The 14,304-nt window shown below is 50.6% G+C and overlaps 1 protein-coding gene across 4 annotated transcripts in view; it reads left to right on the top strand.

The window, feature by feature from the left end:
• Positions 1-14,304, top strand: part of SMC6 (structural maintenance of chromosomes 6) — a 141,859-nt gene that overhangs the window by 104,693 nt on the left and 22,862 nt on the right. For all 4 annotated transcript variants that reach the window (XM_056564246.1, XM_056564247.1, XM_056564243.1 and 1 more), the window contains exons 20-22: positions 5,798-5,968; positions 12,135-12,272; positions 13,513-13,658. In XM_056564246.1, the coding sequence (XP_056420221.1) occupies positions 5,798-5,968; positions 12,135-12,272; positions 13,513-13,658 (455 nt within the window). The remainder of the gene's footprint in view (positions 1-5,797; positions 5,969-12,134; positions 12,273-13,512; positions 13,659-14,304) is intronic.

Raw genomic sequence — 14,304 nt, 5'->3', positions numbered from 1 at the left:
CACTGGCAGGCATAATACATTGCAATACAGAGGGAGAATAATGCTGTATGCTTGTAAAATTTAAATAAAAACACGCATTAGAATTGCTTCCCTAAAAAATTGACTACAAACTCTATATTTCAATATGGTGCCAATAAAATCTATAACTTGTACCACAAAAGCAGGCCCTCATACAGCGCCAAAAACCATTGTGAATGTACAAAACAGTAGCAAAATTCCCTCTTATTGGTTTTGTTTTTAACCCCTTAAGGACCACAGGTTTATCCGTGTTTGCACCTTCATTTATTCCTTACATGCTTCTAAAAATCATAACACTTTCAATTTTGCACCCTCAGAATATGAGGGATTTTTTTGTGCCTCCAATTGTATTTTGTAATGACATGAATCATTAAACCACAAAAATTACGGCAAACCCAGAAAATTTGTGTGGCAAAATTGAAAAAAACAACAACATTTTGTTACTTTTGGGGGCTTGCGAGTCCTGGCAGTGCACTTTTCGGTAAAAATGACACCATGGCCAGCATTTATGATTGTAGGTGTAAATAAAGCATTTCTCGAGTGCTTTGTTGGGGGACACGGGACCATGGGTATATGCTGATTTCCACAAGGAGGCTGACACTAGGCAAAAAACAAAAGAAGGCTGGCTCCTCCCGGCAGGATATTACCAGCCTCCTGGCTCTGAGCAACTCCGTTTTAGCTTAGTGTCAGAGGAGGCTAGACGCAGGTCTGGAGCTCTCCAGACCTGTTCTTAATTCTTTTGTTTTTTTCCTAGTCTCAGGTACGGTTTAGACTTTCTCTCCCTTTTTTGTTTTATCTAGCGTGGGGCGACAGGAGCATGACGCTGCCTGATCCCCCACATGCGAGCTAGGGACATGGTGCATCATGGATGGGCCGTTAACCCCTCCTCGCCAGCAACCAGCGCCAGGCGGTGTACCTATGGTCCGGGTCCCCCATTCGCCCCTGTTCGCCATGGCGGCTAAAGGCAGGTGGCTATAGCTGGTTAGCTGGTCGAAGATGCCTGGGTGAGTATGCAGGTCCCTCTGGGTAAGTATGGAGGTCCCTCATGCTACTGCACTGGTTACTTACTATGCCTGCTCAGGCTGTAAGGCCAAATTGCCAGGCAGTTCCTCCGAATGGGTCGCCTCCCTCTCCCAGTCCATCTCTGACTTGGCCAGGGATTCCCGGGAGGTTGTGTCCGCATTGGGGCTATCCTCTTCGTGCTCTTCTGTCAGGGAGCCGATGGCGAGTGGCTCCCACCCTCCCCCTCAGCCCTCCCGCATCAGTTCGGGGCGCCCTTCCTCGGAGTCCTCCCCCGAGTCGGGCCGCCCGGGACCTTCCCATCGGAGTTCCCGTTCTCATTCCACCTCCTCCATGCGTCGCCACTCTCGGTCGCCTGGGGTCCGCTCCCGGTCCCCCTCCCCTCGCTCCATGACTCCTCCAGAGCGCTCCCAGTCTCCTGGTGAGCTGCGGCACGGTCAGATATGGTGGAGAGCCTGGTGTCGGTGGTCAGGGACACCTTCCACCTGCAAGACCAGGGAACTTCTGGGGCTGCCCCTGAAGTCTCTTTTTGCCAAGCTCCTTGGACCCCCCAGGTTTTCAGCCACCACGCATAATTCGATGAGTTGTTGGAAGCGGCCTGAAAACATCCGGATAGGCGCTTCTCTGGGTCTCAGAAGCTTCAAGCTCTTTTTCCCTTCCCGCAGGAGCTAGTTGCCAAGTGGTCTTCTCCCCCTACGGTGGATCCCCCCTGTGTCTAGGCTGTCTAAATAGACTACCTTGCCGCTAGCTGATGCGGCTTCCTTTTAAGGGCCCAACGGACAAGCGTTTTGAGAACCTAGCGAAATTCGCCTTCGAGGCGGCGGGCTCGGTCTTATCCCTGTCCTTTGCCTCCACCTGGGTGTCCAAAGCCCTGTCAATTTGGGCAGATGAGCTACGCCACGGCATCTTGGCGGGGACTTCCTCCAGCGATATGGCGGCGTTGGCGCAGCAAATTGCCCATGCTGGTGACTACCTCTGCTGGGCTTCCTTGGAGTCGGCACGCTTGGCCTTGGCCTCAGGCAACTTGGTGGCCCTCAGGCACTCCATGTGGCTTAAGGCTTGGAATGCCGATGTGGCCTCTAAGCGTTCTCTCACTGAACTCCCGTTTCAGGGATCTCGGTTGTTCGGAAAGCGCCTCGACGAGATCATTTCGGAGGCTTACCTCAAAATCGGCCGCGCCGTTCAGGTCCGCGGCAGAGAACTTCTTCTTTTCGCCCTTTCCGTTACTCAGGCTGTACAGATAGGCCCCTGGCCTCTCAGGAGAAGAGGGCTCCGTCCTTCAAGGCTCGGCCCTCCTGGAAGTCGGGCCCTCGTTCTAACCGCCCCCCTCCCAAGTCGGGGACCCGAAAGCCCCCCACGGCATGAGGGTGCGCCCCCATCCGAGTCTTCTCCTCGGGTGGGGGGTCGCCTGACCCTTTTTTCAGACGTTTGGCTAGCTCATGTCCAGGATGCTTGGGTTCAGGAGGTTGTTTCTCAGGGTTATCGCATAGAGCTCGCTTCTATGCCCCGGTATCATTTTTTCCGGTCCAGCCCTCCTCGGTTCCCAGCTCTTGCTGCAGCTTTTCAGGTGGCCGCACTCTCCTTTCCCTGGGCGTGATTGCTCCTTGCCCTCCTCAGGACCACTTCTCGGGGTTCTACTCGAACCTCTTTGTGGTCCCCAAGAAGGACGGCTCGGTTCGCCCGATCCTCGACCTCAAACTCCTGAACCGACACGTGCGCCTCAGGCACTTTCGGATGGAGTCTCTGAGGTCTGTTGTCGCTTCAATGGATCAAGGGGAGTTCCTCTCCTCCGTGGACATCTGAGATGCTTACATCCCTTTCTTTCCGGCCCACCAGCACTTCCTCAGGTTCGCTGTCCCTATGCTCATCAATCGCCAGGGGGGCACCCGCAGCTCGGCGGCCATGGGGGAGGTCACGAAGATCCTCACGTGGGCGGAACTTCAGGTTCCGGCCCTCTCGGCCGAACACATTCCCGGCAACGAAAACTGGGAGGCCGACTTCTTAAGTCGCACCACCGCGGATCCGGGCGAATGGTCTCTCCACCTGGTGGTCTTCAATCAGATATGCCGTCGGTGTGAACTCCGGACATAGACCTGTTTGCGTCTCATTGGAACAGGAAAGTCCCTTTCTTTGTATCCAGGTCACGGGATCCCCTGGCGCTCGCAGTGGATGCCCTGATGGTTCCATGGACCTCTTTCGCTCTTCGCTACCTCTTCCCACCTCTTCCGCTTCTTCCCCGGGTCATCCGGATGCTCAAGGCGGAGGGGGGTCTCGGCTGTTCTCATGGCTCCGGACTGGCCCCGTCACGTGTGGTATGCAGACGTTGTCAGCCTCATTGCAGACGTTCCCTTCCGTCTTCCAGACGGTCCCAACCTTCTCTCCCAAGGACCCCTCTGCCACCCCAATTCACTTCCGCTGCGTTTGTCGGTGTGGCGGTTGAAACCGCGGTTTTGAGGGCTGGGGATTTTTCCTCCCGTGTTATCCGGACTATGCTCCGTGCCCGTAAACCATCGTCCACCAGGATTTACCACCGCACCTGGCGGGCTTGTTTCCGCTGGTGTGATGCCCGTTCCCTTTCTCCCACCTCCTTCTCTCTGCCGAATCTCCTGTCCTTCTTACAGTCTGGACTGGAGACGCACCTTGCCATCAATTCTCTTAAGGGGCAGGTTTCGGCCCTGTCGGTCCTTTCCCAGCGTCATCTGGCGTCTAACCCTCATGTTCGCACCTTTTTTGCAGGGTGTGGCCCACGAGGCCCCTCCTCTTCGGTTCCCCACTGCGCCTTGGGACCTTAACCTTGTTTTGGATGCCCTTCAGGGCGCTCCATTTGAGCCTCTTGCTCTGGTTTCTCTGTTTCCCCTCTTGGAAGGTGGCCTTTCTGGTCGCGGTCACATCCCTTCGCCGCATCTCGGAATTAGCCGCCCTCTCATAACCCCCCCTTCTGGTAATTCACCAGGACACGGTGGTTCTTCGCCTGTTGCCCTCTTTCCAGCCTAAGGTGGTGTCTCTCTTCCACCTGAACCAGGACATCGTGTTGCCCTCCTTCTGTCCATCCGCCTCTCGTCCGAGAGAGCGCCGGCTTCGTAAGCTGGATTTGTCCGGGCGGTGCGGACCTATTTGTCGGTCACCTCCTTTCGGCGTAGGGGACTCCCGGCCTCAAAGTCCACGATCTCCCAGTGGATTTGTTCCGCCATTTCCGAGGTGTACCACTGTAAGGGTCAGGTGCCTCCCTTCCTCATTCCACCCGTGCGGTGTGGGCCACCTGGGCGGTCTGCCACGGGCCTCGGCCCTGCAGGTTTGCAAGGCTGCGACTTGGTCATCGTCCCTGCATACCTTTACCAAGTTTTACAGGGTGCATACTTTTGCGTCCTCCGACACAGGCCTGGGCCGCAAGGTTTTACAGGTGGCAGTTCAAGATCCCGCCTGAGCTTTCTTCTGTCGGGGTTGGTTTGCCCTACCCAGGGACTGCTTTTGGACGTCCCATGGTCCTATGTCCCCCAATGAAGCGCTCCAGAAAAGTAGAATTTTGGACTTACCATAAATTCTCTTTCTCGGAGCTTCTATTGGGGGACACAGCACCCATTCATTGCTTTGTTTGCGGCCAGCTGTTTTCTGCCCTTCCGGGGCGGGGGTGTTCTCCCTTTTTGGTCGGTTTTCCCTTTTCTGGGTGTTGTGTTTGACTGGTTTTTCTAGGTTGCTTTCCTTCTGTTTTGGGACTAAAACTGAGTTTCTCAGAGCCAGGAGGCGGGTATATCCTGCTGGGAGGAGCCAGCCTTTTGTTTTTTGCCTAGTGTCAGCCTCCTAGTGGCAAGCAGCATATACCCATGGTCCTGTGTCCCCCCAATAGAAGCTCTGAGAAAGAGAATTTACGGTAAGTCCAAAATTCTACTTTTTTCTGCACCTTTTTTTTGTGTGCTGGTAATGTGTAGGAGCACCAAATTTATTAAATGGTCACAGTGCATTTGATATATTTTGTGCAGGTCACATTTTCTGAAATTTCTCTCTTCACCTACACCAAAAATGTAAGCTAAGTCTGGGCTGGTGTAGTTTTTTTCAGTGGCTTTGCGCCTTTCTTGCACCTTTTCACAAAGAGGCGCAGTGCATAAAATTCTTTCATATCATGTGTATTGCCAAAATCAGTGGATTATAACTCAAAATCAGCAGAAATGTGTAAACCAAAAGGCGCAAATAAACCCTGCTTGCGCCTTTTTTGCGCCTTTTCTAGACACAAAAAAGTCTAAAGACAATGATAAATGTCGGCCCATATATTTATCCTGTTTGTCTATACGGTTACAATGATACCCGATTTATATAGGTTTTCTTTATTTTACTACTTTAAAAAAAATTATAGCTCCATGCACCAAAATCCACCCCATTGAACCACCAGGGAGCTGTTGAAGGTACCTTTTATACGCCGCTGTCAGCTTTGACAGCAGCGATCTAAAGAGTTAATAGCCACCCATGGCGATCGACTCATGTCTGCTTTTAACGCCGGCACTCAGCTACAAGAATCAGCTGAAGGCCGGCCGGTATGATGCGGGATCGAGTCGGGAGCCCACACCATACCCCGTTAACGACGAGTATACACGTCCTCGGTCGTTAACCGATTAAACATGGAATAATGGTATAGGTAACCTCCCCAGCTTATAGATCAGCTGTACACTTAATAGAGAAAAGATTGAGGTAGCAGACACTCTCACAGTAGTAGATGTTGGCAGAATCTGATATTTCTCTTTAATTTTGTACGTGCCATTTGTTACAGGAGGCTGAAGTGCAAGAAAACAAGAAGAGAATTGAAGATGTTAAAGAGAAAATGGAGAAGGCCAAACTGGATATGGAGGAAAATAAGTCTATGTTCTTGGAGTGTGAGCGTCAGTATGAAGACATCAAAACCAGGATTAACTCTGTATCTGAAGTTGCTGAACCAGTGAAGGTGTGTTAGGCATTATTTATTACAATTTCATGTTTTTGCCATAAACATCTTATAACATTTTAGGTTATACCTGTTTTATTTACAATTAAATAAGTTAGATGTTTTCTGGTAATTTACTGATGGCCTATCTTCAGGACAAGCCTTTAAAGGGGTTCTCCACCATAAGGAGATTTTAGTACGTACCTGGCAGACAGTAATGGACATGCTTAGGGAGGATCTACGCTTGTCTTGGGCCTAAATGGCTATGTTGTGAAATCACCAACACTGTGGCTAGCTTTTTGTGAACTTGTATTTCCTGTTTGACTTTTCTTATTTTGACTACAAATCCCACAATTCCATTTTCCTCTCTCCCACACATCAGCCACCCCACCCATTGAAACAAAAGACCTGTGGTTTTCAATCAGGGTGCCTCCAGCTGTTGCATTAGTTGCAGATTGATCCCTCCACACATTGAAGAAGACAGGCTCCCTGTCATCAGCTGACTAGTGAGTCAGGTCTCGGACGCATTACAAGCTGGGGAAAATCCGAGACAACAGTCATTTTGTATGCTGGTAAAAATAAGTAGTGGGGTGAAAAATCACAGAAGAATTGTGAGAAAACCATCACACACAGGGACAGACACTATATTATGAACTTCACTAATTTTACAGCCCCTGTAGCATAGTCGAATAAAAAAAAAAAATTCTGTAATACCCCTTTAATATCTTCACTACATATTGAATGGCTCTGTTTATGGTGTAATGGCTGTGGTAGGTTACTGCAGCTCAGCTCGCATTCACTTCATTGGGTTCTGAGCTGGCTAATACAGCTACTTGGCTAATACTCAGTTAACAGAACCACCTTCTTATGACTGTTCAGTGTGGGTGGGTTTAAGGTCTCTGCCACCTTGAGCCTAGCTCACTCACTTGGTTTGTTGGATACAAAGCGTCGAGTACGTGGCAGAGTACGCTGTTGTTCTTGTCATTGATGGTAACAGTTCAGCCTAGGCTGTTCTGTTCTCTTCTGGGGACATGCCACTCTACCCTGCCTTTCCTCCCAGAGCCTGTCGCACAGAAATATCTGCCTGCAACCACCATTGTGGGGCACTTACAAGCTTACTGAAGGCAGATTTACTGTTGAGTGTAACTTAAACTTCAATAAATGTTTTCAACTGGCGGCATAAGCGTGAAGCCACTTAAGACCAAATCCATGGTGTTATGTGGTAGCCAAAAGCCATACAAATTTCTCGATCACTTCAGTGGGGGACACAGGATAGTATATGCTGCTTGCCACTAGGAGGCTGACACTAGACAAAGGACAAAAGGAAGTCTGCTCTTCCCGGCAGGATATTCCCACCCCCTGGCTCTGAGCTAATCAGTTTTAGCTTAGTATCAGTAGAAGGCAGATACATGTCTGGAGCTCTCCAGAACTGGTCTTCTTACTTTTGTTTTTTTCCTAGTTTATCTGTTTAGTTTAGTTAGTTTTTTCCTTGATTTTCTCTAGGTTGGGGCAACAGGAGCATGGCGCTTCCTGATCCCCCGTTAGCGAGCTAGGGGCACTGTTCGTAGAGTATGGACAGTTAAACCCCCCCTTGCCAACAACAGCGCCTGGTGGTGTACCCTGGGTCTGGGTCCCCCATTTGCCTCTGCTCGCCTGCTATGGTAGTCTGGCATGATGCATGTGGCGTTCAGCTGGTCGAAGACTCCTCAGGTGAGTATGATCCATGTGGGTGAGTATATCCACCTCCCCCGCAGCCCCTCTCTGTCCCTTCTGTAGGGTATGAGCTGTTTATTTTTATTTTCTGGGGTTGGGGGGCGGTCTCTTTCAGTGCAGGCTCCCCTATCTTCATGCCCCTCCTGTCTGGTATATGGGCTGTGGGGTTTAATGGGGCGGTGCTGTTCTTACCAGCAGTCTCTCCCTCTGTTCTCTGGAGCAGCCCTCGCAGCTGTCACACAGCTCCGGTGCGGCTTCCCTTGCGTCAGTCCTTGTGACTGTTGCACGTCAGCAGGAAAACTTCTGCGCAGGGGACTGCGGCAGACTTCCGTTATCTGTGCCAGCGGTCTCATCTCTGTGCATGCTGCAAGCATCTTCGAGCAGAGCGGTCCTCCTCAGTGTATCCAGAGTGGTGCCTCGGCCAGCGGGTAGCTCGTAAATTTAGCCTGTGGCCTTGGCCTGCTCCTCCGTTTAGCTCCCCCCACCTTTTAGCAGCACCCGGAGGTCGGACACTCCGCCTCCCTCCCTGCCCCTGGCCTATAATTTCTCCTCCTCCAGGGGTTATGTTTCTCCTCCCCCCTTCCGTCTCTCCCCTATGGCTGGTTAGCATTCGGTCAGTGGTCAGAGGTTCTAACCACTCCTATGGGTCTGGCCTGTTCTGCTGGGTGGTGACGTCACTTGGGAGGGCCCCCTCCCTCCTCTCCTCGTTTGCTGGCTCCACGCACTTGCTGTCTGCTCCAGCTGCCTCTCCTCAGAGCTCTTGGGTCACAGGACACACTGCCATTTGCTCCAGCTGCCTCCCCTCAAAGTCTGCTTCTTCGGGACACAGGACACGCTGCGGTCTGCTCCGGCTGCCTTCCCTCAGAGTCTGCTTCTCTCGGGACACAGGAATCTGAGTGAGCTCGCTCCTTGTCTGTCTCGGCTGTTTGATTTACTTGTGCCTTTAATGTCCGACCCTAGACTTGACCCCCCCCCCCCCCCCTCCCCCCTTCTTGGCAAGCGGCCACTGCCCTGGTCACCTACTATTCCTGTTCAGGTTGCAGAACCAAAATGCCAGACTGCTCTACTGAGCCCTCCTGTCCTGCCTGTACAGTCTTGCTGCCTAGTCCTTCTCGGACTACCATTCAGGATGGTCCACCGGAGCATGCGGTGTCTGACCCCACTCCGCTGTGGGTTTCCTCTCTCTCCCGGTCTATATCTGACTTGGGCCAGGGTCTCCCAGGAGGAGACTTCTGCCTTGGCGCGGTCCTCCTTGTGCCCATCTTCTAGGGAGGCTACAATGGGTTCCCCCGCCCGCCCTTCTCTGCGGCCGTCCAGGTCGCCTATCTTCGGATTCTTCTCCTGAGTCCTCAGCTCAGGCGGTGTACTCCCGCCGCCGCTCCATCTCCTCCTCCTCCAGGCGCCGCCGCGACTGGTCTCCTAGAGTCCGTTCTCTGTCCCTGTGCCCCCACTCCCAGTCTACCTCACCCTGCTCCCAGGACCCCATGGTGCGCTTCCGGTCCCCTGGAGAGCTGGTGTACTAAGATTCGGCTCCACCCTCTGACTCAGATGAAGTGTCCCATATGTCGGACATGGTGGATAGTCTGGTATTTGCTGTCGACACCTTTCACTTACAGGATCCAGGAACTTCCGACATGGCTCCTGAAGTGTCCTTCCGCCGCGCTCGTCGTTCCCCCAAGGTCTTCAGTTCCCATGCGTAATTTGACCAGCTGCTGGAGGCGACGTGTAAGCACGCGGAAAAACACTTCCAAAGGGGCAAGAAGCTTTGAGCTTTCTTTCCCTTTCCACAGGACCAGGTCGCCAAATGGACCTCTCCACCTACGGTGTCGCAGTTGTCCAAATCTTCTGCCCTACCGCTTGAAGACGCGGTTTCTTTCAAGGACCCCTCTGACAAGCACATAGAAAATTTGACCAAATTTGCATATGAATTGGCCGGTTTGGCTCTGTTGCCGGCTTTCGCCTCTACCTGGGTGTCCAAAGCACTGTCTGTTTGGGCTTCTCAACTGCGCCAGGGTATTCTGGCTGGCTCATCCCCAGGAGACCTGGCGGATTTAGCATAGCAACTCTCCAATGTCTGGGAATTCCTCTGCTCGGCATCTCTGTAGTCAGCCCGTTGTGTGGCCTTTGCCTCAGGCAACCTTGTTGCGGCTCCCTTCTCTTCGGCAAACGTCTCGACGAGATTATTTCTGAGGCTACCGGGCGGCAAGAGTAACTTCGGCTACCGGGCGTCAAGATTCACATAGGAAGTCTTCCTTTCGGCAGTAAAGTCCTAGATCAGCTCACTGCATTGTCATACAGCATCAGGCATAGTATATGTTGTCCGGATGCATGGAACCACAGATACAAGGTAGATAAAAAACGATAATCCAGCTCCGAGAACAAAGGAAAAATTGTAGCTAAAACTGAACGTTTAATCGTGCACATTAAAAAAGGTTCTCCATTAAAACGGAGAGTTACATGTCACTCAGGAAAACGTGGGAGTGAAACTCGTTTCGAGCCTAAGCTCTTAGTCATGGCAATGATGCCATCCACACTGGGGGGGTTAAATACACAATGCACATACCATCAAACCCCACCGTGGATTTGCCCGCCCTCCTCAGAGAGCCAGAACTGACATACCACCTTCAGGACATCATGTGTGGTACTCACCTGAGTACCTCACACGAAATCCTGAAGGTGATACATCAGTTCCGGCTCTCTGAGGCAGGCGGGTGCGTCAGTGTTTCACTCCCACGTTTACTGAGTGTCACACTCCGTTTTTACAGAGAACCTTTTTTAATGTGCACGAATAAACATTAAGTTTTATCTACAATTTTTCCTTTGTTCTAAGAGCTGGATTATCGTTTTTCACATGGACAATTGGGAGGCGGACTTTCTCAGTCGCTCCACAGCAGATCCCCGAGAGTGGTCCCTCCACCTGGAGGTCTTCGCTCTAAAATGCCGTCAATGGGGGATTCCGGAAGTGGATTTGTTTGCGCCCCGCCGGAACAAGACGGTCCCTGTGCTTACCCAGGACACCTTAGCGTTAGCAGTGGATGCTCTGGTGGTTCCTTGGACCCCCTTCTCTCTCCCCCACCTCTTCCCTCTGCTTCCCAGGGTCATCTGGAAAATCAAGAGGGAGGGCATCTCTGCCATTCTGGGAGTGCCGGATTGGCCTCATCGTGGGTGGTATACGGACGTGGTTCCTCTTGTGGTAGAAGTTCTCTTCAGTCTTCCGGACCACTCCTACCTGCTCACTCAAGGTCCCCTCTTCTACCCCAATTTACTTCCACTGTGTTTGATGGTGTGGCGGTTGAAACCTCGGTTTTGAGGGCTCTGGGTTTCTCTACCCGGGTCATCCGGAGCATGCTTCGTGCTCGGAAGCCCTTGTCCGCTAAGATTTACCACTGTACTTGGCGGGCCTATTTCTGCTGGTGCAAGGCCCGTTCTCCTAACCTCTTGTCCTCCAGGCCTCTAAGACGACTATGTCCCAGTGGATTCGGTCCGCCATTTCGGAGGCCTATCGCTATAAAGGGAAGGTTCCCCCTTCCATGTGACTGCTCACTCCACTCGTGCGGTGGGGGCCTCCTGGGTGGTCAGCCACAAGGCTTCAGCTATGCTAGTTTGCAAGGTGGCTACCTGGTCGTCCTTGCACACCTTCTCTAAGTTCTACTGTGTTCATACCTTTACATTCTCTGACGTGGGTCTGGGCTGCAAGGTTTTACAGGCAGTGGTTCAGCCTGAGTTCGTTCTGGCTTGGATGCTGTTTGTTCCCTCCCCAAGGACTGCTTTAGGACGTCCCATGGTTCCTATGTCCCCCAATGAAGCGATCAAGAAAAGCAGATTTTTTCATACTTACTGTAAAATCTTTCTCAGAACTTCTATAGAGGGACGCAGCACCCGCCCATTGGTTTTGGTTCTTTTGTGGCCAGCCAGGTTTGTCCGCCTGTTCGTGGCGGTTTTTGGTCAGTCCTTTTTGTCTGGGTTCGGTTCTGACTTTTTTCTCTTTTCGGTCGGTTTGTCCTACTGTCCTATCCTGCCAGGAGGAGCAGACTTCCTTTTGTCCTTTGCCTAGTGTCAGCCTCCTAGTGGCAAGCAGCATAAGATCAGAGATAGACATTTTACAGTAAGTATTAAAAAAAAAATCTACTTTTACTGATAAATTGTGCAGCCATTGGCCACTGCACGAGAATGTGGTTTTGGTTGTGTGTGGCCAGGTACTGGTGTTACTTCACATAAAGACAAAGGCCCAGATTTACCTATCTGTTTGGGACAAAAATAAGTCTTATTTTTGTCTCGGACAGATAGCAACCAGTCACCATGTTAAAAGTTGATCTGTGACGGGTTACTAGGATATGTTAAAATAATGACAGGTACACTGTAAGAGCCAGGCTACTTGTACCTCCCCATGAAAAGAGATGGTGCATACAGAGTTGTGCCTATGACCATAACCAAAGCCTGCAAGTTAAAAAAAAACTAATTTTTTCATTTTCAGGAAGATCTTCACAAAGTGGACCAGGAAGTGGAGAACTGCAAGCGTCATAAGAAACATTATGAGGAGAAGCTCAGGGAGCATTTAAATGGAATTAAGAAGCAGAAAGATGAACTGAGTGCTAAAGAGCGAGACCTGGAGGTAAAGAGAAAAGGGTTTATCCAGGAGTAGAGAAGAGGAGCTGATTTCTTCCGAAAACTGCCCCACCCCTGTCCCCAGGTTGTGTGTGGTATGACAGCTCAGTTCCTTTGAAGTTAGTGGAGCCAAGTTGTAATACCACACACAGCTGGAGAATAGGTGTGGTGCTGTTTTTTTAAGAAATCATCCCTGCTTTACTAGTCCTTGATAAACCCTTATAAAGATATATGCTTGATGACTGCAGGGTGACATTTCTTAATATAGGGCAGCTCTGTAGCTCATTGTTAGCAGTACAGGGGTACTTGACCAGAATGCGATAAAGATCAAAATGTGCATAACATTTGTGTGTTCTTCACATGTGTGTCCCCCCACCCCCCCTACAGGTAATAAACAAATGGTTTAAATCTCACTTTTATGTCCCACCCCTCATTTTACATCTATCCTCCTATTTAATGTCCGTCCCCACTTGTCAAATCTGCTCCATAACATTAAAAAAACTAGATACTAACCTAGCCCCAGCCCCCGTAGATCTGCCATAGATCCCATTCTCCATGCATTCCGATGTCTTAAGGGACTTACAGGACCTTCCTGCTCAACCAATCACTGGCCTGACACATGACACTGCTGCTGGCACTGATTGGGAAAGGTCCTGGAACCAGCTGCTTGTCGGGAAGCACAAAGATACCTGAACCGCATGGAGAACGGCATCTGCAGCAGACCTACAGGGACCGGGGCTAGGTGAGCATCAGATGTTTCTTACATTTCCCTTGCGCCCCTATTATTACTTAGCACAGGGTGCCTTTGGCTGTCCGGGCTGAAAGTTGTAGTTTTGCATTAGCCAGCGACACCCTGGTTTCGAAACACTGACTTATTTGAATTTCGTTTGCAGCCCAGACCCTGTGTACCGCAGGTAATTGCAAATTTTCATGGTGGGCTATTTCGCAATTTGCACAAATCATGATTTGATTGACGTATATTGTGCAGCCCTAATGGCTTCATATAAATTGCCCAATTATGTGTGAGATAGAGAGTTAGATTGTGATCTCTGCTGGTGACAGGGACTGATAAGGATGGCTAATCTATGTACATTGCAGTACAATATGTTGATTAAAAAAAAAGTTAATATACAGGAAACTGCATATTATTGCCCTTTGTTCACATTGCCTTTTTAGAGCAAAAGCACATTACTTAAATAAAATTGCTTATATGGCTATATGTTGTTTGTTTTTTTAAATCCAAACAGGAGAAGGTGGCTAAGGCAAAACAGATTTTTCCTGAGCGGATGGAAGTTTCACGGACAGCTAGGAGTTTGGATACGGAAATAAACCACCTTCGAGATAAGATAAACTCGGAACATCATCTTCATGGGAGCAGAGAAGAAATAATAAAGTATGTAGTGATACCACAATAGGTAGTTCTGGTTTTCCATAGGATTGTGGATAAAGGAGAACTGTAGTGCAATATGACTTATCCAAGGATAGGGGATAAGTTATAGGTCGCGGGGGTCTTACTGCTGGGGCCCCCTGAGATCTCCTGTACGGGGCTGCGGCTGTCTGCAAGAAGCGCTGTGTCGTCCCCAGCAGGAAGCCTCGGCAGACACGCCCCCTCTATGTATCTCTATGGGATACATGGAGTGGGCTTGTCTGCCCCCGCGTCATGCGGTGACGGAATGCCCCTCTCCAGCGTACTGCTGCGGTCTCATACAGGAGATCGGGGGGGGGGGGTTCCATTGGTCGGACCCCCTGCGATCTATAATTTAGGGGATAGGTTAAATTGCACTACAGTTCTCCTTTAAAGGGTTTTCTTCCAGCCAAAACATACCAGTCAAAACATTAAAACCACCAACAGTTGAATGGGATACCCATGCTTATATCCTTGCTTATCCTGTATGTAGTGGTTAGTGCATTGTTTTTCAACCAGTGTGGCTCCAGCTGTTGCAAAACTACAACCCCCAGTATGCACTTACAGCCAAAGGCTGTCCGAACCTGCTGGTGGTTGCAGTTTTGCAACAGCTGGGGGAACACTGGTTTGGAAA

Source organism: Hyla sarda, chromosome 3, assembly GCF_029499605.1.
Source record: "Hyla sarda isolate aHylSar1 chromosome 3, aHylSar1.hap1, whole genome shotgun sequence".
In the NCBI taxonomy this organism is placed as follows: domain Eukaryota; kingdom Metazoa; phylum Chordata; class Amphibia; order Anura; family Hylidae; genus Hyla; species Hyla sarda.
The sequence above is the reverse complement of the archived record's forward strand: the minus strand, read 5'-3'. Positions and strand labels throughout refer to the sequence as shown.